Source organism: Schistocerca nitens, chromosome 2 (assembly GCF_023898315.1).
Source record: "Schistocerca nitens isolate TAMUIC-IGC-003100 chromosome 2, iqSchNite1.1, whole genome shotgun sequence".
NCBI lineage: Eukaryota > Metazoa > Arthropoda > Insecta > Orthoptera > Acrididae > Schistocerca > Schistocerca nitens.
Genome location: NC_064615.1, coordinates 808,128,527 through 808,154,484, shown reverse-complemented (window position 1 = coordinate 808,154,484; position 25,958 = coordinate 808,128,527). Strand labels below are relative to the sequence as shown.

Genomic DNA, 25,958 nt, shown 5'->3' with positions numbered 1-25,958 from the left:
ATGACGCCATTAATAAATATAGACCTTAGTCAGAAGCATATAGCTAAGGTAGAATATTCAAAATTTTTAGGTGTGTCCATTGATGAGAGATTAAATTGGAAGAAACACATTGATGATCTGCTGAAACGTTTGAGTTCAGCTACTTATGCAATAAGGGTCATTGCAAATTGTGGTGATAAACATTTTAGTAAATTAGCATACTACGCCTATTTTCACTCATTGCTTTCATATGGCATCATATTTTGGGGTAATTCATCACTGAGGAATAAAGTATTTATTGCACAAAAGCGTGTAATCAGAATAATAGCTGGAGTCCACCCAAGATCATCCTGCAGACATTTATTTAAGGATCTAGGGATATTCACAGTAGCTTCTCAGTATATATACTCTCTTATGAAATTTGTTATTAACAACCAAACCCAATTCAAAAGTAATAGCAGTGTGCATAACTACGATACTAGGAGAAAGGATGATCTTCACTATTAAAGATTAAATCTAACTTTGGCACAGAAAGGGGTGAATTATACTGGCACTAAAGTCTTTGGTCACTTACCAAATAGTATCAAAAGTCTGACAGATAACCAACAAGTATTTAAGAAGAAATTAAAGGAATTTCTGAATGATAACTCCTTCTACTCCATAGAGGAATTTTTAGATATAAATTAAGAAAAAAAGAAAAAAACAAAAAAATATTTAAAAAATAAAAATAAATAAAAAACAAAAAAATAAAAAAACACAAAAATAAAAAAGTTGTTATATTAACTTAAGGATGTTCTTAAATTAACTTAATTATGTCATGTATTGGAAAATTTGACTCGTTCCACATCATTACGAAATATCGTATTCATGATCCATGGAACTAGTATTAATCTAATCTAAAAGCAGGGAATACATGTTCTTCCACAACATTGGCGTACGGCCATAGCACGTGATGGAGACTACCTAGATAAATTGGACAGGGACGAGACATGTTGATGGTATATTGTCACCAAATTCTGACTCTTAACAATAAATAGGTAGTGAGAAAAAATGTGGGGCTTTACTTATTGCACGACCCTCAGAATCTGTCAGCACTTGCAGATCATAGAACCAGAGACTAAAACATGAACCTGTAAGCAGCAGTTATATTCTAAACTTACGTATCAAATCGCTGAGTGCACTCGAGGGCTGAATCCACGTTAACGCTCCTAATGCCACTGTGGTCAATATGACCCCACAAGCACATTGGAAATACATACCTCCCGTGTTTTCAAAACTATTATTTGCAAAATGACATGAGTCAATTGAACCCACTGATGTTTCATATATTTCTATGTTTACAACACACTAAAATTTATTCATGGTTTTTTCACTGAGTACCACTGGGGCCAGTAGGACCCCAACCTAAATTTACTTTTGTTTCTTGAGCTTAATGTTTATTAAAATAGAATCATTGTTAGTTTGTAGAACTGTAATGAACGTGTTTGTTACATCATTAAAATACTGCCAATGTATCCGGTGTATATTACATGGGGTCTGTATCACCTCAGGGATACTCAGCGAGGCCGGCAGGAGTGGCCGTCCGGTTCTAGGCGCTACAACCTGGAACCGCGCGTCCGCTACGGTCGCAGTTTCGAATCCTGCCTCGGGCATGGATGTGTGTGATGTCCTTAGGTTGGTCAGGTTTAAGTAGTTCTAAGTTCTAGGGGACTGATGACGTCAGAAGTTAAGTCCCATAGTGCTCAGAGCGATTTGATACTCAGCGAGAAAAAACCCCGGTAGTACGGCGATTAAACTGTAGTATCCCTATAAATGATTGGGTCGGTCATCTTGAAGGGTGGCAACCCTATATATCACCTCCAACAAGACAATGCCTGGTCAAATAATATTGTGATTGATGACCGCTTTACTTTACGTATAAAATCGCACACACACTAATCTGTTGTTAACTTTCATCAACTATAACGCTTACGCTGTAAATTGTGTACCTGTGACTGGAGGGAGGAAACAGCTCTACCCTCGTGGAAAAAAAATATAAACGCACAATGGGTCAGCGTAACGGAAACCTTTAATGCAAAATGCATTTGCGTGCAACATTTGTGCCTCATTTGATGCGAAGAAAAGTCTGTCCTGGTTACGGTGTCTTACAGAAGTTGTGTAGAGAAGGTGGTTCGAAATACAGAGAGGACACCGTTAAAAATCTCTTACAGCAAAACTCCTTCCAATAGTTTGGGTACGCAAGGGCGAGTTGAGTTGCTGGCGGGGCGGAATACCTGTGTGGTGACGTAGCGGCTGCTAGCTGGAGAAAAAGAAACGTGGGAGGAGAATGCCAGACAGCTGGATCCAGCGTGCCGGGTCAGTCTTGTTTTACCTGCGAATAGTGCGCGTGTGGTCTGTGCCGTTGTGTACCGTTACACGTGGCATTCAGTGCGGAGTCCAGTCTGACAGGCGCTCTGCACTAGATGTCAACGCCGTATAGTAAACGATTTTCCTTTTAAACTGTTTTACAGAGCACTTGCGTGTGGAATTGTTGAAATTCACTATGCACCAGTGATGATACATTTCGTATGGAGGGATAGCTCGGCCTCTGGAAATTAGTCTGTTATCGCTTTACATCGTTGCGAGTATATCACTCGCAGTGAAGCTACTTGAGTGTTTTGTCACGACAGGGGCACAAATACGGAACATAAAGCAAAAAATATTGCGGCCCAGTTCGGTGGTCTTGATGTAAAAATGCCGTTGACAGTAAATAGATCAGGACTATCAGCTCATTGAATGATATTTCCGCTTTCTAAAATGTTCAGCAGGCAGTGTTTGATCCAACATTGACAAATTTTATTAACAATTGTGCAGCTATAGGCGTTGAACTTCAATTGGTTCAGTCAGGACTCTGCTTCTCCCCCAGTTTTCAGTCGGAGCTTAAGCCAAGATTCCGTGATTTATTATTCTTGAGGTCCATTTTTCTAAGCCAGTGAAGCATGTATGTTTAAAAAAAAGTTACGTTCTTTTTTTAACTGCTCATCTTGACTCAAGCGTAACTTAGTAATTCCCATATAGTGTAATATGAGAAACTATAATGGATTGGCTTAATGCTTATGCCACAAACTAGTAATGTGTGCCCATTTTCATTTCCTTAGATTTAAAACGTCATACACATTTCCAAAGGAACTTAGTTTATTTGCAGAAATACAAAATCAAAAAAGTTGACACACAGTTTGTTTGGCTGTAATTGCCAGTAAGTAAATTTGTAAATAAAACATTTCAGATCACATAGTAAATGCAGTTGCGTCTGCATTTAAAGTGTATACTGAAATGTTTGTACCTTTTATATAATCTTCCAGAGAGAAAATTTACAGTCAGATCAGTTTTTAAAACTGTTGAAGCATTATCAGTGCACATGCATGATAGTTTGCATAAAAGACCCATAGGAGGTTATAGACTGAGAACCATTGATTAAATTGATAGTGTCCAAATGAATATTATTTAAACACATTATAATGTTTTAAACTACCAAAGATATGGATGATGAGCCTCAGTCCCTCGAATATGAAGAAGATTGCTACTATGCATACATATCAGGATCGGGAACACCAAGTTTTGATCATAATTGGCCAGATGATGTAGATTCAAGTACTTTCTGTATTGTTGATGAACATGATGAATCATCCCTGGAAACAGAGTCGTGTAGTGTGGAAACGGAGTTTCAGAAAAAGCCACATAATGTCAAAGTAACATTTCAAGATATTTCAAAGCCCTATCTTGCTCGTGTCAGCAGCCCCAAAAACTACAGGCGTTTTCTGCAACTTGTGAAAGGTATTCAGTTTTTATAATGTAGCATTAATCTTTGAGTGTGTGAAAGAGAATTTAAAAAAAGAAAATGCTATAACATCTGCTTTCAATCTTGTCCATACTTACTTAGCAATCTGTATGTCAGACAGTGTTCAGTAATTTGTGCATATAGCATGTTTCCACTCCAACCTAAATTTTTCTCACTGCATTTAAATGGGAGTGGTATTTATTTTAAAATTATTTTATTATCATATGTTGTTTCATTTCACTCGTTGAATTTGCATCCTAATGGGATTGTAACTTTTTCATAATAAAGAAAAATTGTCATTTATCAATTATGACTTTTGCTATTAATACAAAATGTTTCTTGCAAGTATTAACACGTGGAAGAGATTTTTGTCTCTAAACTGTGGGATATTAGAGGTACTGACTGTGCTCCATATTTTTAGTTCGCTGTAGCAGATTGAAATGAAAGTACATGTTATTAGTCAAGAGCTATATACCTCCATTGATGTTAAAATGAACTGGACACAGTTACAAAACACACATTGAAGGTGCAACAATGTGGCAGTGACAACTAAGTTCTTGAAAATTACTCATATTTCTCATGTGTAATAATAGAAATTTAGCTAAATATATTGCCTGGTCCTGGTTACTAGCATAATGCTGTTCCCAGCTGTTCAATGTTTAGGGCAAAAGACACAGATGTTAATATCAGTTTTTATTGCCAAATATTTAGGTCACTGTGCAAGCCACTAAAAACACTTGACTCAGAAATTGAGCGTACTCATTCTTGTTGTCCATAGAAATATAATCTCCCACACATAATGTGTCTGGTTCACTTCAGAGCATTCCACTAGAGGCTCAGAAGAATGCAGCATACAGTTTGGATATTTGGCCATTCCAATTGTCACGTGTTCTCACACAGTTTGGATATTTGGCCATTCCAATTGTCACGTGTTCTCACACAGTTTGGATATTTGGCCATTCCAATTGTCACGTGTTCTCACACAGTTTTGAGTGAATGGCAGTTTGTTAGAGGTGATCAAATGAAATGCAATGACTACATGACGATAGATGAGATTTCTGCCAGTAAGCAGTCACAAATTTATTGAAACTTAAGATTTGTTTATAGCACTACGCTGAAAATGTTGATTTTTGCCATCAGTTTCACAGTGTCTCTTAGTTTACAAATCATCTTTTATATGTCTAATAATAATACCTTTATGCTGTGTAGGAAACATGTAGGGTTTCTTTACATTTATGTAATCCAAAGTAGATTGATGAAGTTGAGATAAATATTCCTCCTCATGTGCATGCATAAATATTGGATTCACGTGCACTAATTACAGCTCATATAGCTTCTATAAATGATAGCAAAGTTTCCCTTGAGTGGTTACAATATTCGATCCACATTAGTGTTTTGTGCTGGTATTTTTTGCATTATCTGATATAATGAAACAATTGTATGAACTGTCAGAAGTAAGTGACCTGTGGAAAGGTTACAGTAGCACATTTCCCTTTGTTTTGCAGACAGTTCAGCACTGGCAGTCGTCTTTAATTTTCACTTGGAAAAGCTGATTTCTTAACTGTATCTCTTTCAGCGGGAGATTTAAAGAGCAGATAAAAAAAGTAGAATAATGTTACACCTTTTTATTTTTATTGCCTGTATATGGTTGTTGTTGTTGTTGTTGTTGTTGTTGTAGAACAGGGCAGGGATATTTGCAGGCATTTTGATGTGTTACTTTCTCCATGTGCATGATAATTTTAAACCATATCTAAAATGATGGCTTCCGTGTAAATAATTTTACATGAGTGACAGCTAAAATCTTTAGAAGTAAGACGATTTAAAATATCCTCTTCTGTTTACAGCTGAGGAGGCCCCTACTGATGTCTCACCCGATTCTGGTATCAATGAACTTCAGGGTTTGAGTCCTGAGGAACAAGAGAGACAGAAACAGGAATGGCAGCAGGAGCTTGTAAAGGTATCTCTCTCTAATGTACAAGTAAGCTTCAACAGAAGCAGTTTAGTATTCACCACACTAGACAAAACATGATTGCAGTATGTTTAATGACCTCATTGTTAACAGGATATTTCTTCAGATAGTTAGAGGTGCATCATAAAGCATAATGAGATCATCATAAGAGAAAAAAGCTGAATTATGAACATATCAAAACATGCAGTTCTGCTAGTTGGGTGTAATTTTCAGCCAGTTCAGATATTACATGGCATCATTACAGCCAGCCTGGAGATGAGATCAACAGAACAGAATAATGAGTTAGATAAGGTGATATTTCACCAGAAGTATGTTCCACTATGTGGGGAGATGTTAAAATTGTTAAACTGTGAGGAGAAGGAAATGTGTTGTCAGTATTCTGTATTCAAAATATCTTCAGTTAGTTTTGACTGCCACAGTTGTCCAACTCAGTCAAATTAGTATGAGTGTAGTGCTCAAAATTAACATTTAAAGACAAAAACCATATAAAATCAGAATCCTGAAAGGAAAACATTGAAGGTTATCAGTAGCTTCATTGGGCAACTTGAGGGTTTGATGAACCCATGGTGAGCTATAAGAAAATTGCTCAACAGAAGAATTAGTTTATTTATTGAGTCAAATAAAATTTTTGCTGAGTGTGTTGATACAGTGAAAAAATATGTAATGTATTATGTGGCCCACTATCAAACAGAAAGCAGTCACATATGGGAGTAGCTGTGCTGCTGATATAATACCAGAAGCATGCTGGTCTCTGATTGGGAGACAGTAAGGCAGTTCACATCATTGAAGTACTCAACGTGCTATTGGAAGCTGTTCCGCAGTAGTAGTGTCAATGTTGGAGTGGAAATGCTGGTGATACATCAGTGAGACAAAATGAATATTTGTATTCAGAAGCAGACGCCCTTCAAAAGGTACTGGGATAAAGATACACGGGAGATTTTTTGTTGATGACACCAGAGTGCTGCTCTCAATAAGGTGTGTTCTCTTAGAAGCACGGCAATTGCATTTGAATATAAGTAATAATCTGAGTTTCTCTCTTTTGGAAGAAAGTGAAATGTATTTTTTTCCTTATTTCTTTATAAAATAAAGGACAAAATGCAAATTGTGCAATGCACTATAGAAAGAAAATGTTGTGAATAATGAAATGGACCTGGAAGACATATTTAATTTGTTTATTTGACTGCTTAAATCGTATCAGAGTTATTTATTTACATAACTTTTGTATTACAGTTTAATTCATAATATCATAAAAATATTATTAGTAGTGAAAAGATGACATGAGCCAATTGCAAGGACATCTGAGATAGACAGAAGATGAGCAGGAGTTCAGAATTTCATTGAGATGGTTATTGCATTGAAATTGACTGCTCATATAAACACACTGACTCATACATATTTGACTAAGCTGCCTAGTGGAAGGTGGATGCATGAAAAAGTAGCAGGAAAAACTTAGCAGCTTTAATATTCCAAAATCCTTGACCCACCAGTGGAAAAAATGTCTGCCACTGTTTCTAAAGACACTACTTAATTAAACCCAGTGTATAGATACAACTGTGTTCATATACTGTGAGGGTACCAGATGTTTCTTTACAGTTGAAAAGTGTGTGAAGTCCCACATTCTGGACATTCTTTCAGGAAATTAAGTTAATTACTAAAATGTAAAGATCACAGACACATAATTACTAACAAATCTTGGTGTTTTTTAGCTTTCAGTGTGGTAATTTTTCCTTTATAACCATACAAGTTAAATAGTAAGTTATTTGAGAAAAAATATTAAACAGATATTAAGTAGGAAAATTAGTATCAGAGTTATGGAACAAGATAAATGCATTTAAAAACAAACATTCTGTTAACACTCATAATGGAGAAACAGCTTGTCTCGAAAAATTTTCAATTATATCACTCTTCAGTACTTACTAAATGGTTTCCTTTACCATCCAGACATCCACATTTTGAAGACTCTTTAACTTCTGCCTTTATTTTAGAGGAATTTGAGGGAGTATTTACTCATCAACAGATGGCTTCCCTGGCATTGAAATACCTTCCAGCTTTGATGGTATGAAATACCTTTAAACATTTATTCCTCCTTTTGCAAACATCAGTGTTGGAAGTCTAACAACTCGAATGATGATTCACTTTCGAAAAAGGGAAAAGATAATGGTACAGTAATTTCATACCAATTGTTGCATGTTCCTCTTGTCTTGCTAAAAGACTGGAACAATTAGGAAAATGAAAGACTAGGGTGTTGGTTGGAATTGCAGAATGTCTCAGCCTCTTCTCAGGTTGGTTTCAGAAGGGAAAAGGTGCAATTGACAATATTGTCCTTTTGTGATCTGACACCTTGCGAACTCTCTCAAAGAGAGACATGATTGCAAGTATGTTCCTGGATATCAAAGGAGCATATGACAAAGTAAATGTGGACATTTTACTACACAAACTAATGGCATTAGGCTTCATGGAAAAAGATGTTTGCAGAATTGACTGTGTGATTATGGAAAATAAGATTTGATTTTTCCTTTGCAGTGGCTAAACTGTTCTGCTACAAGGAACGATCCAGAGTCTTTAACACTATGTAGTCGCTGCATCAGTGAAAAGCTGGCGATGAGTTAACAACTTGTAAGCTTTTACAGATAAATCTTATCTTATTGTGTTTTCTACGCCTTCATATCCATGCCTTCCTGATGATAGCCTTCCTGAAGATACTTCTACATCACTGATGCCTAGTGTCAGAGAAGTCCTTATATTTAGTAATTGTTTTTGATTCATAGTTTTCATGGGTTGCTCACGTGAAGACCAAAATTATCGATCTTGAAAAGGCATCAAATATCGTCTGGTCTCCCAGGTTTGGTTTGTCTTGCACCCTACCACCACTGATTCTACAAGATTCCATACAGTTTGGACTATGATTTTTGGCAGTCCACAGTGTGTGCAAGGATAGCCTGTGGAAATTATACATACTTAAGTTTTGATGTATTTGTCAGTGATTGGATGCTGTGGTCTCAACCTCCACAAATGCCGTCTTAATTGAAGCTACAGAAATGCCATTATATATTCAGAGACAGCTGCTGGCAGGCAAATTCTTACATACAGAAACACTTATTTCAAAAAACCATCTGATCACAAAACCCAAATTGTCATATTGATATACTAAAATAGTATAGCAGTTCATGCTCTACATATTTCAAACCTTGTGTCACCTGGCCACAAAAATCCTCGTAGCATAAGCACTTCATAACTATATGTACAAATACTTGGCCCTCTCCCCACAAAGTGATCATATACATCAGGTCAGCACACCAGCAATTGAAAGTCTGTTGTTTTGTGTTGTTATAATTTACCACACCATCGCTGCATTCAAATCAATCCAACCTCATACTGTGACCACACAATGTCTGCAGAAGGTAACATTAACTACGTACTGTTGACATGCACAAAGTCAGAAAGAAACAGGCTACTGAAAGTAAAATTTCCACATAAGTGCTGCTGTTTACAAAGAGTTTACAAAATTTTTACAAGCCAACAAGGAATCCTTATATATTAAATGCACTGCTGGGAATTATGTTAGCAGTTATTGTGAAATGAACTGTGTGTAAAAATTGTATTTAGCAGTTCCATCACTATTATTTATTGTTATTATGTTCTCTTTTCATATCCTTTATTTTTCTACTACCAAATAATTATTTTTGATAAATCTGCACTTCCATACTGTTGTTTACCATTCTATTCCTCTCTTCATATTATTTCCATCAAAATTTTTGCCTTTAGTTTACCAGAAAGCCCATTGTTAAACTGGTGATTTTTATTAATTTTGTATTGTGTGTTTTAATGAAATTTATTTCATAAAAATATGTCAATGGTTGTACCTTTTAAGAGGACAAATTACAGATAATTGTCAGATCAGGGGAAGGTAGCTCCCAGTATGATGTCAAGTAAAACCCTGTGATATTCTAATAAGGCTAGTGGATGATGTTGCTTTTCTTTTGGGTTGGTTAGAGGTATATGCCACACACTTGGAAAGATTACTGTTCAGCTTGTGTCGAAGGGCCATGGCTCAAGTTTAAATAACTTGTATAACATGCATTGAAATGAGAACTACTGACAATGTGATTTACAACAGAGGACATTGCATAAAAAGATGTCAGTGGTTGTACCTTTTAAGAGGACAAATAACATATATTTGTCAGAAGCCAAATAAACAATATTAATAAATGAGTCATTTTGTGTGGAATTGTGAAGCTCCCAAAAATCATGCATGTGCTAGCCATGAACGTAAATACACACAATTCGTTAGCCCATCCGAAGGTGAGAAAAGTTACCTGAAACTAACTAGTAATTTTTTGTTTGTTCGTACGTATGCATTGAAAACAATTTTCACCACCAAATAACACTATCAGAATATCCCAGAAGACAAGATCATACAATACCATAACTCGAGGTTGTTAGTTCAGAATGCTTATGATGTCTAGTTAAAAAAATACCTCCATAAATGTCAGACGTCTAGCTGTCAAACAAAAGCAAATGTGGTGAAAAGTTTTCTTGACTGACAAGTGCTTAAAATTGAAGCTTGAACAACAGTGTTTCAGACAAGAAATCCAGCACATACCCTGCCATTTGCAGGATTGCCAGCTGCTGGCAGGCTTAAAAATCATGATGTGTGATGTTTTTCAAAATTCATTGTTACATTTTAATGGCAGAATTTTTGTTCTATATAAAAAGATAATTCGGTTATGCCAGTAGAAACTAAAGTACATTAAACATTAAAAGAATCTGAATACCACCTGAAGGTGGATCATAGATTCTGAAATGCAGTGTGATTAAATAATGAAAAGCAAGAATACAGAGTACAAATACAATTTAAAAAACTTGTATCAATCTGATTATTTATTTCTATCAATCGAATGAAGTCACAGATTGAGACAATACAACAATGTGTTTATGCACAAATAAGTCCTTATACCTAAATAGTGAACCTTTTATGAATATATTGAGGTCTAGGATTATAAAAAATTTCTGTTTCCAATTTAGTGTTCAGGCAATCTAGGTGAAAAATATGCAAGTACATAATCTCCTTTAGTGAGGTAGAACAATTATTTGAAAATGTTAGTGACGTTCTTCATTTTCAGGTTGAAGAGGAAATTCAGACTCTCCGCCATGTCTTGGCATCAAAAATAAAACATTCTCAAGAACTTAAACGTAAACTTGGGATAAGTGTGTGGAAGGAATTTCAAGATGATATGTCCCAGAGCATTCGAAATGTGAAGGAATCAAATATGTGAGTATACAGGTTGAAAATGACTAATTTGTTCACATTTGCTGGTGTACCTATTTACTGATTATTTTATGATGACAGATACACTTTTTAAACTTTGAAATGTAGTTTATCAGCAGATTATTAATTCTCATGCACTCTAGTACAGGCTATACACTGCCTTTGTCTTTGTAGATATTCTGTAGAGCATGTGCTTGAGTATCTGAGGTGACTGCCAATAGATGTTACTTTAATATATATCATACCATAAATATATCTAAAAACAAAGATGATGTGACTTACCAAACGAAAGCACTGGCACGTCGATAGACAAACAAACATACACACAAAATTCTAGCTTTTGCAACAAACGGTTGCCTCGTCAGGAAAGAGGGAAGGAGAGGGAAAGACGAAAGGATTTGGGTTTTAAGGGAGAGGGTAAGGAGTCATTCCAATCCCGGGAGCGGAAAGACTTACCTTAGGGGGGGAAAAAAGGACGGGTATACACTCGCGCGCGCGCACACATATATCCATCCACACATATACAGACACAAGCAGACATATACAGACACAAGCAGACATATACAGAGGCAAAGAGTTTGGGCCTGTATATATGTCTGCTTGTGTCTGTATATGTGTGGATGGATATGTGTGTGTGTGCGCGAGTGCATACCCATCCTTTTTCCACCCCTAAGGTAAGTCTTTCCGCTCTCGGGATTGGAATGACTCCTTACCCTCTCCCTTAAAACCAAAATCCTTTTGTCTTTCCCTCTCCTTCCCTCTTTCCTGATGAGGCAACCATTGGTTACGAAAGCTAGAATTTTGTGTGTATGTTTGTGTTTGTTTGTGTTTGTTTGTGTGTCTATCGACGTGCCAGCGTTTTCGTTTGGTAAGTCACATCATCTTTGTTTTTAGATATATTTTTTCCCACATGGAATGTTTCCCTCTATTATATTCATACAATAAATAGATGCATGATTGATTAGTTACTACAGAATTACTTATTAGAATCATGATTAAGGGCAATACCCTTAATTTATGTTAGCTTCCTTTGTGTTTCCAATTCTATAACTTTAGGTAGTGAGTTCATAAAGTTCACAAATAATTACTGCCAAGGAAAAGGCCTTCTTAACAAATGAATGTTGTGTACAGTATATTTCAAATTCCAAACATATCTGGTAAACTTTAATATTTTTCTCATTATTAATAGACGCATATACATTAGAACACATGCCCTGTCTCATTTTATAAGGTAATGTAAAGACGGAAGTTCACTTTTATAACTGTTCACTAACCATTGCTTCAGCATATTTAATCTAAATGTGGCTTATTTATGTACAGTATTATTCAGAAAGAGGGAGCCAAAAAGTAAAGCTTGATAATTCTTTATTGAACCAATGTACAAAAACTGTAATGGTACAGAACCACAAATTAAACTTATTTTCAGTAAATTTTGGTTGATATGTGCCATACCATGTTAGCTAATGTCCAACTAGTGGTCCACATCTCTCCATGTGGGGTTCCCATATTACACAGTATCAGATATGTTGTGCAGGAGATGCACATTTTCAGACTTCATTTACTGTAGGTGTACAAGAAAGGTGAGTTAGTAACATAGGCAGAGGTGTTAAAACTAGCAGTGATGGAAGCAGAATAAAATCCTAATCTCCTACGTGACTGGTCCAGTACTACTCCGGTATTGGTAAACATCCGGGTGGGAACATGGTCGTATTAAACTGCTGTATTGGACGGTATAAGCTGAATGGCTACCGTGTATACTTAGTAGTGGGTTATGATAAGAAAAAAAGAGCCCCCTCATTGTGCAGAACGTGCCTCAAATCTGTAAGTTCTGATTACTGACAGTCATGATCAGGTGGAAATCTGCCTTATCACTGAAATTTAATGTAATCAGCTAGGCTGAGTTCTAAAGTGCTTTACAAATGATAAAGTATTTTGTCATGCCTATTGATCCACATATGAGCACAAACTGCAGTCTGTGTTGTGTAAAGATTCATGATTGAGTACCTTATTTAGTAGATTGCTCAGTATTCATTGTTGGAAAATTTGGGATGGGACATAAGGTGTATATGATACGCCAGTTGTCATCAAGTAAACCAGTACATACTAATGACTGGGTGAATAGAGGGTGAATAAAAAATGGGAAATTTTACTGTGGTTTCATGTAAAGTCCTCCTTCAGATTTAAGAAGACAAACTCAAATTTGCTGTATCTTCTTATGGTGCTGCCTGTCACCCTCCAGCAAGGGTTACAGACAATTGAAATGCATTTCTTATCTTTTAAGAAATTTGTCTGCAGGTCTTTTTAATCTGAGATGACACCATACTTTGTATTTGTATTTCATTGCAGGATTATAATTTTGTGTGAATAATGCCATCATTTTAAATTATCTAACCCAAAAATCATAGTCTTAGCCATGACTGCTGTAATTATATTTCTATACCTAAATAAAAATATCATTGAAGACATTAAAAATATAAGGAACAAAATCACACTCACAGGAGGTGAAATTATTGATGGATTGTTACTGATAATAAGAGTAGAGTCCAAGTCCCAAACTTTAGATCAGGACATTCCTTCTTTAATAAGAAACAGAACAAAGGAATTTTTTTAAAAAAATGGCACTTGTATGAAAACCTCTTCACAATTGGGCAATAGGCCTTTCTATAAACAATACACTTACTTTGTCTGTAACACATGAGATCGGGAATTCATGGCAACATGTTGTACTCACTAATGGTAAACCTATGAATTGTTTTAAGGACCACTGCATTTTTTCATGTAAGGAAAGTTGTATGTGTTATGTTTATACACGATTTTCAATTTACAATGGGTATCACTGTTTTTGAGATAGACAGCTGGTAGTTTGCTGTTCAGTTAGGTAACAATGATACCATTTACTGATGGTTGTAATTTTGCATGGGAGTACACAGCAAAAGCAACCGACATCTGTAATTAACAGTGTACATAAATACGATCACAAGAAAAATGAAGAGAAACCTAACGTTCTATGACACTTGTAGCGGTCACTTATTCACCTTTAGCACTTAAGCAATGTTATGTTCTTCCTTTTTATTGCTCATATTTGCTTTTTAAATTAGTGTAGTTTAGTTTTTCTTGCTTGTGTGTTCATAATCTATGCTTTTCATTGAGGACTTTTAAGTATTTGCTCAGTGTCAGTTTCTTTCGGTAAATTTGGCTTGCACAATTGCTGAGGTAAAATGTGATGGTGTGGAGGGATAAAGGGCTTCCTGCTGTTAAACTGTACTGCAAATTTGAGAAGAATCATGTTTCTTACAGCTTTTTCATGTACTATACTTGGGTGTGCCTTGTTGGTTCATTGATCAATAACATATGAATTGTTGACCTATCATTGCCATTTCCTAACATAATTTTCAGTGTAGAATCTACGGAAATGATAGGGAAGGGCAGTGTGTGTGTGTGTGTGTGTGTGTGTGTGTGTGTGTGTGTGTGTGTGTGTGTGTGTGTGTGTCATCTTAGTTAAATCTTAAATCTTTTGCTAATAGCCTTGAATGTGAAAGAGCATTGTAGTATTCAAAGCAGTGCACTGGGTCCATTCATAGTGTGACTGCCTTAGAGTTGAAGAAAGTGTGTAAATCAGTTTGTACTTTGTATTTTGTTGTTGGTAATTAGGGGTTCTGTGCAATTAGATATGTTTCATGAAGCAAGTTCTGTAGTACATACATTAAAAAAAAAGGTTTTGCATCACCCCAGTTCCCAGTACTCCTGAAGATAGACATTGACTGTGGATATTGTATCACAGACACAATCCCTTTGACTGTTCAGAGATGTCACTAAGCACTCCCAAAGATGTAGTAAACAACCATGCATGAACAGCGCCTATTAGACGGTAGGGGTCAGACAGCCATTCCGACAGTCATTCCACCAGAAAGGAGGTATGCAGCTCGTGTTGGCTGTAGTTCAACCATGCCTAGAGGGTCAATACCGTGGTTTGATCATGTCCGCATTGTTACTTTGTGCCAGGAAGGGCTCTCAACAAGGGAAGTGTCCAGGCATCTCGGAGTGAACCAAAGCAATGTTGTTCGGACATCGAGGAGATACAGAGAGACAGGAACTGTCGTTTCCATGCCTCGCTCAGGCTGCCCACGGTCTACTACTGCAGTAGATGACTACTACCTACGGGTTAACCCCGACGGCAATGCCGCCATATTGAATAATGCTTTTCGTGCAGCCACAGGACATTTTGTTAGGACTCAAACTGTGTGCAATAGGCTGCGTGATGCGCAACTTCACTCTGTACATCCATGGCAAGGTCCATCTTTGCAACCACGACACTGTGCGGTCTGGTACAGATGGGCCCAACAACATGCCGAATGGACCGCTAAGGATTGGAATCATGTTCTTCTCCTATGAGTGTCGCATATGCCTTCCACCAGACAATCGTCAGAGACATGTTTGGAGGCAACCTGGTCAGCCTGAACGCCTTAGACACACTGTCCAGTGAGTGAGTGCAGCAAGGTGGAGGTCCCCCGCTGTTTTGAGGTGGCATTATGTGGGGCCAACGTATGCCGCTGGTGGTCATGGAAGGCACTGTAATGGCTGTACGATACATGAATGCCATCCTCCGACCGATAGTGCAACCATATCAGCAGCATATTGGTGAAGCATTTGTCTTCATGGACAGCAATTCATGCTCTCATCGTGAACATCTTGTGAATGACTTCTTCAGGATAATGACATCGCTCGAACAGAGTGGCCAGCTTGTTCTCCAAACATGAACCCTATCGATTATGCCTGGGATAGATTGAAAAGTGCTGTTCATGGACGACGTGACCCATCAACCACTCTGAGGGATATACGCTGAATTGCTGTTAAGAGTGAGACAATCTGGCCCAACAGTGCCTTGATAAACTTCTGGATAGTATGCCACGACATATACAGGCATGCATCAATGCAAGAGGATGTCTTACTGGGTGTTAGAGGCACTGGTGTATACAGCAATCTGGACCACTATCTCAGAAGGTCTTGCTGTATGGTGGTACAACATGCAATGTGTGATTTTCATGAACATTAAAAAGGGCAGAAATGATGTTTATATTGCTCTCTATTCCAATTTTCTGTACGTGTTCCGGAACTCTTGGCACCGAGAGAGACTCTTTTTGATGTGTGTACATGGTATCATCCCTAAGTAGCACACGGGGACTGTAAAATGAATTATTTATAGATACTATTGTATACAGAAGGAAGAAGCAATTTCTCTCGAGTTTTTTCTTTAAAGACTGCAATGATCTTTAATCCATATTAATATATAAAAAGGACATATTGTCTCAAAAAATCTCAATGTTCGTGACTGATTTACTTCAAATTCTGACACAATACTCTAATAAACATTTAGACGGACATAGGCTATATTGTTCTTTTAAAAAAACAGTGTATAAGTTTTCTGTTAAAACCAACTGCAAGAAAGAAAATGCTGCACTATGCTTTGAAAGTGTGTTTTCTTTTTCACAGTTGTTGTAACTACAATAGCAGAGTGTATAAACCATTAGACAAATTTTTCCACCGTATATATAAAATTCTAAACAAAAATTATGTACACAACTATGTGCTGTTTTGATCTCTTCCTTTGCCAGTTTTAACAGAAAACCTATATGTTAATAATGTTGTATTTGTACCTTATGGATTTTTGAAAAGAATACTACTACGCAATCTGAATCATCCAAAACTTTGTAATGCTACCCATTCCCAGATTAAAACTATGCAAAGTAATGATGTCATTGAAGGTGCTCTCCTCACAGAGCCAGCAGGTAGAGAAGTCTCTCTCATACTCTGTATATTGATGTCCCAACCAGTTTACCCCTCCAGGTTTCGTTTGCAGTAACAATAAAGCAAGCTCAAGATCCAACATTCAAACATGCTGGAGTTTATTTATGATCAGTGTTTTACCATTGTCAGTTATATCTGATCTTTAACTAACTCCTGACACACAGCATCCCAAAAATTAAAACTATACAATATTGGGGCATGTGCTAAATATTTTTTAAACAACAATTAATACATAACAATAACCTATATTAGATATACTGTTTTGTTTTCTTCTTCACAGTCAGTGTTAACTGTAATAGTGGGGCATTTAAACAATTAGACAAATTTTTGCATAGTCATTTGTATGTTGCTCTTTCATGAACTGGTGGTGCAAAAAACCATTTCATACTCTTACCACACAGTATTCAAAAAATGAAATATGTTGTATATTATGAAGTTTTGTATCATATACAAAAAATTAAAAACAGGGACTTAAAAACCCAAACAAAGGAGTCTTTTTATTCAGATTCTATATGATTTATTATAATTTGAAAATGGTGAAGGAGCAGAAATTTGTCCCCTGCAAAATTCCCAGGTATGTCACAGAATATACTGAGCATCCAATTACCATGCATATTTAGCAGATGGGAAGCATTGGCCGAGTTAGCTAGTTTTCTCATAAAGGCGAATGATGAGAATAACTACTTACTTTCTGGTTTTGAGAAAATGAAAAAGAGTAATGTGACTCACTTTTTTTTAATGATGGGAAAGACTTCAAAATAAACTGTAGGGAAGGAAGTTTTGGGGGTGTTTCAAATTGTCACGTAAAACAAGAATGGAAATTATGAATGGAGAAATATGTAAAATAAGGGAAACAACGGATCAATGTGTGAAAACAGCACTTACGCTAGCTTACAGGCAATAGCTTTTTTGGGGATGTGGAATTAGTCAAGGTTTATATTAGCAAAAGGTAAGCACGGAAACAACAATCAGAAACTTAATCTGTACGCAGTGCAGGCCATAAACTTACATGATGATGATGATGATGATGATGATGATGATGATAGCACAGATGAAACCAAAGACTGCAGATAACTATAATTTTTACTAATGAAACAGGTCCAAATAATATCATTTCATGTAAATAAAAGCAAACAGCATACTTATTATACTTGTCCCCCTCTTTTTTTAGTATTGGGGAAAATGGCTGCAAAGTGATGTAAGAAAAACAAAGTTGCCGTAGATATTTGCTGTTTTCTCTCCTCAGCATACTGTTTGCGACCCCCCCCCCCCCCCCCAAGCCAATCTACTTTAATCACTTGTTCTCTTTAATGATTGTAACTTTCATTATTTTTAAAAATTGTATTTCCTAGGCATGTATAATTTGACAGTAACCATAAAACTCTTGTTATTGTAGAAATTAATAGCTTGTGTCCAAATAATTTCTGAACTGCTTTTGGTACCACAGCTGTCAGGACTCTTGACAGCCCCCCCACCCCCCACCCTTTCGCCTCCCTTGCATAATGACTAGGTTTTTCAGTAATTTGACATTTTAGTAGGTTGTTCTCCGTAATTATAACTAGGTTGAGTTTTGATTATTAGCAGCAATGACTTAGTTGATGCTCAAGAATTTATATACACTAATAAAATGTGGTTCTTATGTGGTGGTTGTAGCAGTAGTAATGTAGTCATGGTAATTTGTTTGTGGACATTACTCCATTGCTTTTCTTAATTATTACTTCAATTTTATGTTGGTCATTACCGGAGGAAATCTTTTCTTGTATCCATCTCTAAATTCAGTTTTTTGCTTATATTACCTCTCCGGAAAAGTGGTTTTTTTGGTTGTGGTGGTATTTTTATTATTACAAGCCAAGATCATAAAAGTGTAAATTGTGTAGAATATCATCTACAGTGACAATGCTATAAACTTGTTTTCTCAGAGTGATACCCTACACTTCTTGTTTACTTGACTGAGAATTTTGGTGAAAGTAATTTATGCAACTGTGCAGTTCATAATGGTGAAGTTATTGTGATTCACAATATTGCATTTGACAAATGTTCCAAGTCATCTGTAGATTACTTTTATACATCTTCTTCCTGATATTGAATTTCCTTTTTCCATTGTTGGTAACATGTACAGTCACATGCAAAACCTGCACTACACATTAATTTTTCAGGAAAAGTCATATGATGAAAGAAGCATTGTATAATAATTTATTAATGGAGTAATGGAATGAATTGCATGTTTGTCACCCTTGTCTTAGTGAGACACAAAGAAATTAATGGTATTAGTTGCCAGTAGGCATTGATTAAAATCAATTTGGAAAGTGGTCATCGCAGCTGCATGGCTACCCTAGCAAGCTTCCTGTTAGGCCCAAATTCTCAACTTAGGCACACACTACTAACGTAATGCCCCTTGCCTATTATTCTTATTACTCACAGCATTTCACAGATTTCCATTAAGAGTTTGAGAACAGTGTGCATCCACACTGAAGTGATCAGTTGATAATTATATATGTTTCTTATTTCTATGCTGCTGTAGTCACATTCTTCCTATGGGACAAATGTGGTGTCTTGAATGAGTTTTGATAATTAGAGGTTCTACACACTCCAGTCACATTAAGATGGCCACTGGCTCCATTAGACATCAACATGCCATAATCGCTCACAGCAGCAGATGGCAGCACTAGCAGTGGAGGGTACATAAAGCATGTCAGAGGATGCGGGAAACAGTGCAGTCATTGTCGTAATGCAGAAATGGAGCGATTTCTTATGTTCAGAATAGCACGATCATTGGCTTTTGGACCAAGGGTGGGAGCATTTCCGGAACAGCTATGTTTGTAAATTGTTGGCATGCCGCCATGGTTAAAGTATACTGTTCACGGCAAAATGGTGCCATGCAAAACCGATGCCAAGGCAGCTGTGGTGCACCACAGGCCATAGGTGACAGGGGTGAATGATGGCTGCAGAGACATGTATAGGGAAATAGATGTGCAACTGTTCAGCAACTGACCACCCAGGTGAACCGTGGGGCCGCCAACAGTATCTCCTCAGCAACCATTCAGTGAATGAATGTTACCACACGTTGACCTCCGCAAGCACGCACCTGGCTGGTGCGCCAATGCTGACTGCTGTTAAATTGGATGTCCACTGAGTAGCAACAGGTGACCTTTCCAGATGGAGCATGTTTTACACTCCATCAGACATACGGCTGTTGGAGTGTCTGGCACAAAACATCTGAAAGCTAACACCCTGCAACAGTTGGTGGAAGGGTCCAGGCCAGAGGAGGAAGTTTCATGTTCTGGGGGATTCCATGGGTGATCCTGTAATTCTGGAAGGCACAGTGGATCAACAATAGTATACATCTATTCTTAAGGACCTAGTCCACTTCCACATGAATTTTGTTTTTCCTCGACTTGATGACATTGGACATCAGGACAATAAAATGTGTTGCATAGCTCCAGTCTCTGTTGGTCCGTTATGGCCAGGGGACACCGACTGATACATACTTCTCAATTCAATAAACTTTACCAACAGCCATATACTTTAGGTTATTTTATTTTATATCGAATGCTACCAGTTGAACCAGTGTCGCCCTTTCTTATGAATCAGTTGCATAACGATTCGGATTCATGGTTCCAGTCTTATGACACCATACAATAAGTTTTTTGGTATGAAAAAGGCGTATGTGGTCTCAAGATGGCAAAATGAATTGCTGAAACTGGTAGTGTTCAATATAAAATAACCTAAAGTGTATATGGCTGTTGGTAAAATTTATGGAATTGAGAAAAATGGTTGAGAATCTGTGGGACAACCTCAGACTATTCATGCCATGGATCCTATCCAAGAAACTTAGCACAGCTGGCCACAGTACTGGACTCATCATGACTCCACATCCCTACTGGTACCTTACAGAATATCATTGACACTCTTCCTACATGTCTCACAGTGCCCCACACTGCAAAAGGTGAGTATTTTGACAGGTGGTCACGTTTGCGTCTGGACAGTGGATAAGGATTCTGAATCTCCCTTATTTCTCTGACTTAAATTCAAGTGCCTTTGTTTATCTCATTAAAGAAAGCCACACGGCATAGACTCTTGGCTTGCAATTGTGTACAACAGTAATGGATGTAGTGGTTGAGACATAAACAGTTGTATGTGGATACCTAGAGCAATGTGGCCAGTAGGGAAATTTTTGTCATTTTATGCACTCGTGTGGCCTAATTACCTAGAAATGTGTTCAGAGCGTAATCTGAAATTTAAATTACTTTGTTCATCTGCCCATAGTCAAAAAATAAAAAACACTAAATATTCATTACTAAAACAAACATTAAAGATCAGTTCATACAGCATAATGTGCAGTGTGCTACCTTCTGAGACAGGAAGGTAGGCCACTTCCATATAGAATGTGTGCAATGGATTAATGTGGTGGGATGCTACCTGGGCCAGCCTGAGGGTGGTTTTCATCTGGTTCCAAATTTCATTTAGGCAAATTCTGGGCTGGTCACTAGCTTCTGCCTCAGAATATGATACACAAACAGTTAACTTACACAGAGAACAAAATTTACATGATTCACAGACTGATGGAGTGCACTACTGATCCCTTAGGTTGCATTGACAGTTGGGACATTAGGAAGTCCATCTGATCACATAGTTAAATAATACTGCTAAATTCCCAAAAAGCAGACCCTGTGCTAGAGACGATAAATGCTAGGGGGAAAAAGAGAAAGAAGAAAACCAAGATCGATCAATTTTTTTTATTAGCTGACTTTCTAGACTTTTTAAATTAATGTGACACAAAGAATTATGCTTACTGTCCCAAAATACACTTCATGTATTTCAGATGGTACCATAATAAAGAAACATGACATTTTTTGGTACCTCCACCCTCTGTGTTGTGAAATACTTTATATTTGTAAGTAGAATATCCAGAACCTGATTGTCATACTTGTCATTAAGACTGTTTTCTTTTAAATAAGACTGATGGTAATATTATGATGGAAACAGAAAGAATACAGACTTGTTACCACTCATCTGCAGATGAATGGTAGGTGGTGCAACCTTAGACCAGATAACTTTACTAGCTTTTTGCTTTCTTGCATCTTTTGGATGTATTTGCACACACCAAAGCTGTATGAGGAGTGAAAGCTCAAAATTGCTATTCATTTGCAGGCAAGTGGTCACCTCTCCTCCTGTCTTATACATTGAGGGGAACTTTGTTAAAATAGAGGTAAATATTAGCAAGGAATGAAAATAACATTCCAGAGAAAATACCACATAGATTATGGACACACATTGTTTTGTGTTCTGCACTCCTTACTTGCTTATTTTTATTTTTATCGTAACAGTTATCAGAATGTTGAAGACAAACTAGGGAAGTTCAGCAGGGCTGTTACAGAAGCACCATTGTAAGTACTGTAAATGCTACTTTCATGATGCACACTTTCCTATTTTTAGTTGTTTGCTGTAATGTGATCAGTTGGAAACTGAATCAGTTTGGAACTGAGAAATAATACCTATTGAAATTAATTTGTTTTTATGTTTCAAGAGACTGATAGCATAATTCCTGATTCAAAACTTTTCAATTTTGGATTGGAATTTGTCGCTACACATACCTTCATCCATGACTGTCCATGTTCTATGTATATAAAGTGTTTATTTCATAGAAAAAGTTGTGTATGAGACTGTAAACAGTTAAAGATAATTTAAATGGGAGGAAACCCCATTAATATTTTGGAGAGATTACTCTAAGCACTTTTGTACGTATTTCAATGTGCAACTTATGATCCAAGTGGCTTGGTAATACATTATCTGTTGACTACAAATATTAATGAGATATTCTCATGTAGTATCTCATAAGCTGACTTCATGGTATCTGTTGAGCTTTATCTGTAGGGACATACACTGATAATTAATTTTAGTTACTAGGTGTGTTTATTGCCTCATGTTTTAGGTTGATTTATCCATCATCATTGCTATTGCAGTTTAAGCAGTCAACAATTTGCTGTTACAGAGACATAAGTTGACATTTTGGTGGCTCTTGATGTCCTGTTCCTTCAGTCACTTGTCATTTTCCTCAATGTTTGATGTTTCCTCTGTTGCGGGTGTTTGTCATGTAATGTATTCTTGCCAGAGTAGCAAAGTGTTCCCTCACCCTGCCTCCTTAGATTGCTGCCATCACCTAGAGACTTGCTATGAAAGCCCAGTGTGATTCACATTGAGTTTTTGTGATGGCTCTTTAATGACAATCAGTTTAGATGAGTACAGCAATTTACCCTTCTTCATTGTTTGATGTCTTCATAATGTCATTCTAAATTCCTATATCTCTCCGTGCTGAAAATTTGTTATGGAAAAATGTACACCTACTGTGCTTGGTTCCACACCTCTTCTGTACTATTTCATGTTGTTGGAATCTCAGTCCACAAACTTTACAATTAAGTGTAGCTATGAAACAATCTGATTTACTTTCATACAGGAAATTCCTTCAGTTTTGTATGTTTCTAATGTTTGCTTTATGTGCTTGTAGACATGACATTAGTGCTAATTCTGTGTTAAGTGAATGCTTCATTTTTAAAATGTTTACTTCAGGTGCAACGTAAAAAATTGTAATTATACTTAGCTATGTAAATTATTTTACCTTTTACTCTAACAGTTTATCCTGTGAGAAGATAGGTAATACTAATTTTTCTTTAAAGATTAGTTACGTATCATTTCAGTCCAGTTATCAATAAATTTTTTCTTTGTTGAAATTCAGAATGTCTAAATAATTTACTATAACATTTAATTCACATTGATAAACGGAGATAACTTCTCAACAAGTAACGGTGTGTGTGTGTGTGTGTGTGTGTGTGTGTGTGTGTGTGTGTGTGTGTGTTTTATGATTTATTACATTTGTCTCCATGCATAGCAAGTAGTTACGATGAACTTAGCTTCATAATGCATGTTTGGTCATTGGCTGTTCTTCATTCTTTTGCTTCTAGGTATCAGAAGACTGAATCTGTGATTAAAACTACAGCTGAAAAAACTACTACTCTTCTAGGTGGTTTAGGCTCCAGTGTAACAACAAAAATTGGGCAGCTGAAAAATTCAGATTCTTTTCGCTCTTTAGAAGAGAAGGTTGGGTCAGCATATGAAAATGTGAAGGTTGGTGCAAAAGTGTCTAATGAGATCCTACTGAACAGCAGCATACAAACTATATTCTTTAAAATATTTAACTGTTGTTTGTTTTTAAAACAAGTAAATTCCATAGTAATATGCCAGAGCATTTGATAAGATGGAATGAAGTGAGAAACTTTTCAATATTCATTTACAGACAAAAGTGGTGACTTCACGCTCCAACTCAACTCAGAGTTTTGATGAGGCTCTAAGAGAGGCAGAGGCAAACCGAAGACCCAGTAACGGTGCTTCGACACCTGCTACAACACCAACCATACCAGAAGAGAAGCCACTCTCCTAGAGGAATAACTTGTTCGGCTGCAAAAACTGGGTTTAGTTAGGCATCTTACCTCTTGATGTGGAATGGTTAATTCAGTTCAGCTTAAAATGCAATGGGTATATTGTGGATTGGTACAGCTTTACTGCAGACTGAAGTTATGGTTACTTATTAATTATTACATTAAATGTAGCTATACATATTTTTATAATACAATATTTAATGGTATCTTTTGCCTATAACATTTCATAATAAACTGTTTGACTAAACTGTCCACTCCAGGTGTTAAGAGAACTTCAGAGGCGTGCTTATTGAAATAAGATGTCGTTTACAATTTGTAGTCAGCAATCACTTTAAAGTTTTTTCATGAAAAGAAAGGATCAACTCTCCAACTTGGGAAAATAGCCATATTGCTAACTCTATTGTATAGAATGTTTAAGAGGCATGCTAATTAATTATTGGAAGTGACTTTCATGTGTTGTCACAGCACTAGAGTTCAGCATTATTTAACTTGAATGCTTTTTGTGAGAAAACGGTGGCTTGGCTGTGTTGTAACGACAGCTTATGTTTCTGTTACACTGCTTTGCATATAAATTACTGAATATGTAATTAATGGAAGCTTTCATATTCAAGGCTGTGCCTGTAACTGGAAATTTAAAATTTTGAACAGTCAGTTCTCTGCGTAACAGTGTCATTCAGATAATTCTTATTCTGCAATATTTACTACATAATACAATAACACACTTAAAATGAGAAACATCTGTTGTTCATCATTAGTAGCTGAAATGTGTGCAGTAAGGAAGACTACTAGGCAGATTGATATTTCAGGTATTATCATCACATATGTAGTAGTGCCAACAACAAATTTTTTTCCACTCATTTGTGCTACTTCCTGCCTTCTGGTGTTGGTCAACTCTCACCCACATTTATGATGCTGTCACGCTCTCTCGGATAACCATCTCTTTAAGTTGTTAAAACTTAAATTGTTTTCCATACTGATTCATCTGTAGCCATCTGGGAAATAATTCACTATAATGTTGATTGTATTTTAAGTGATATAGGGGCTTGTTCTATGGCAGCAACTATTGTGATCTGTTCTGGACAAAGGAACCATATTGTTTTTGCATTAAATTGCAATTACTCATCTCCATCCACCTTGGCCTTGCTGTAATATTTTCAAAAAATCTCATACTAAATTACTGTCAAATTTTTGAAAAGAAATGTTTTCTATTTGATAGTATTGATGTATATTTTAAGAAAATAATCAGTGTAACTAGATATTAAAAAGTTTATTGCACATTTTGATTGTTAAAATATTCTAATGTTTTGTCTGTCACATTGATTATAATAAATAACTTTTTGTTACATGAAAAGTAATATTTTCCTCATTAACTTTTTTCTTTTTTATATAATGTGTAACTTCAATGTAATCATGCCATCTCAAGTCTTGATATCAAATTCTATTTACAGAAAAACGTATTTCGTGTATGAAAATGATGTAACATGCTAGTCACACACATGTAATGAAAAATCTTGACTGTTTATTTATTATTATGAGAATTTTTGGAGATCACATAATTATAAATATAATTAAATCATTCACTCATTGTTATTTTTGCTCATTTTTCTTGCCTGTCACAAACTGTTTACTTCACTGTTTACTATATCTCCAGGGATAATTTTCATTTAAATAAATTACTGTAGTGCA

The 25,958-nt window shown here is 36.4% G+C and overlaps 1 protein-coding gene across 2 annotated transcripts; it reads left to right on the top strand.

Moving 5' to 3' along the window:
* The first annotated feature begins 2,353 nt into the window (after window positions 1-2,353).
* Window positions 2,354-25,958, top strand: LOC126237068 (tumor protein D54). Of its 2 annotated transcripts, XM_049946863.1 has the most exons (6): window positions 2,354-3,792; window positions 5,641-5,753; window positions 10,889-11,037; window positions 22,167-22,226; window positions 23,799-23,961; window positions 24,131-25,958. In XM_049946863.1, exons 1-6 carry the CDS (start codon window positions 3,498-3,500, stop codon window positions 24,272-24,274), a joined length of 924 nt encoding a protein of 307 aa, XP_049802820.1. In that variant the 5' UTR covers window positions 2,354-3,497; the 3' UTR covers window positions 24,275-25,958. The 2 variants fall into 2 exon arrangements, with proteins under 2 accessions (XP_049802820.1, XP_049802821.1); XM_049946864.1 differs by lacking the exon at window positions 22,167-22,226 and having other exon boundaries at window positions 2,358-3,792.

What these genes read in the sequence shown, in the direction of transcription:
- LOC126237068 (XM_049946863.1), top strand. Translation starts at nt 3,498, where the DNA reads ATGGATGATGAGCCTCAGTCCCTCGAATATGAAGAAGATTGCTACTAT. An exon ending in GGCAGCAGGAGCTTGTAAAG is followed by an intron (nt 5,754 to 10,888) that starts GTATCTCTCTCT and finishes CTTCATTTTCAG; the next exon opens with GTTGAAGAGGAAATTCAGAC. An exon ending in CAGCATATGAAAATGTGAAG is followed by an intron (nt 23,962 to 24,130) that starts GTTGGTGCAAAA and finishes ATTCATTTACAG; the next exon opens with ACAAAAGTGGTGACTTCACG.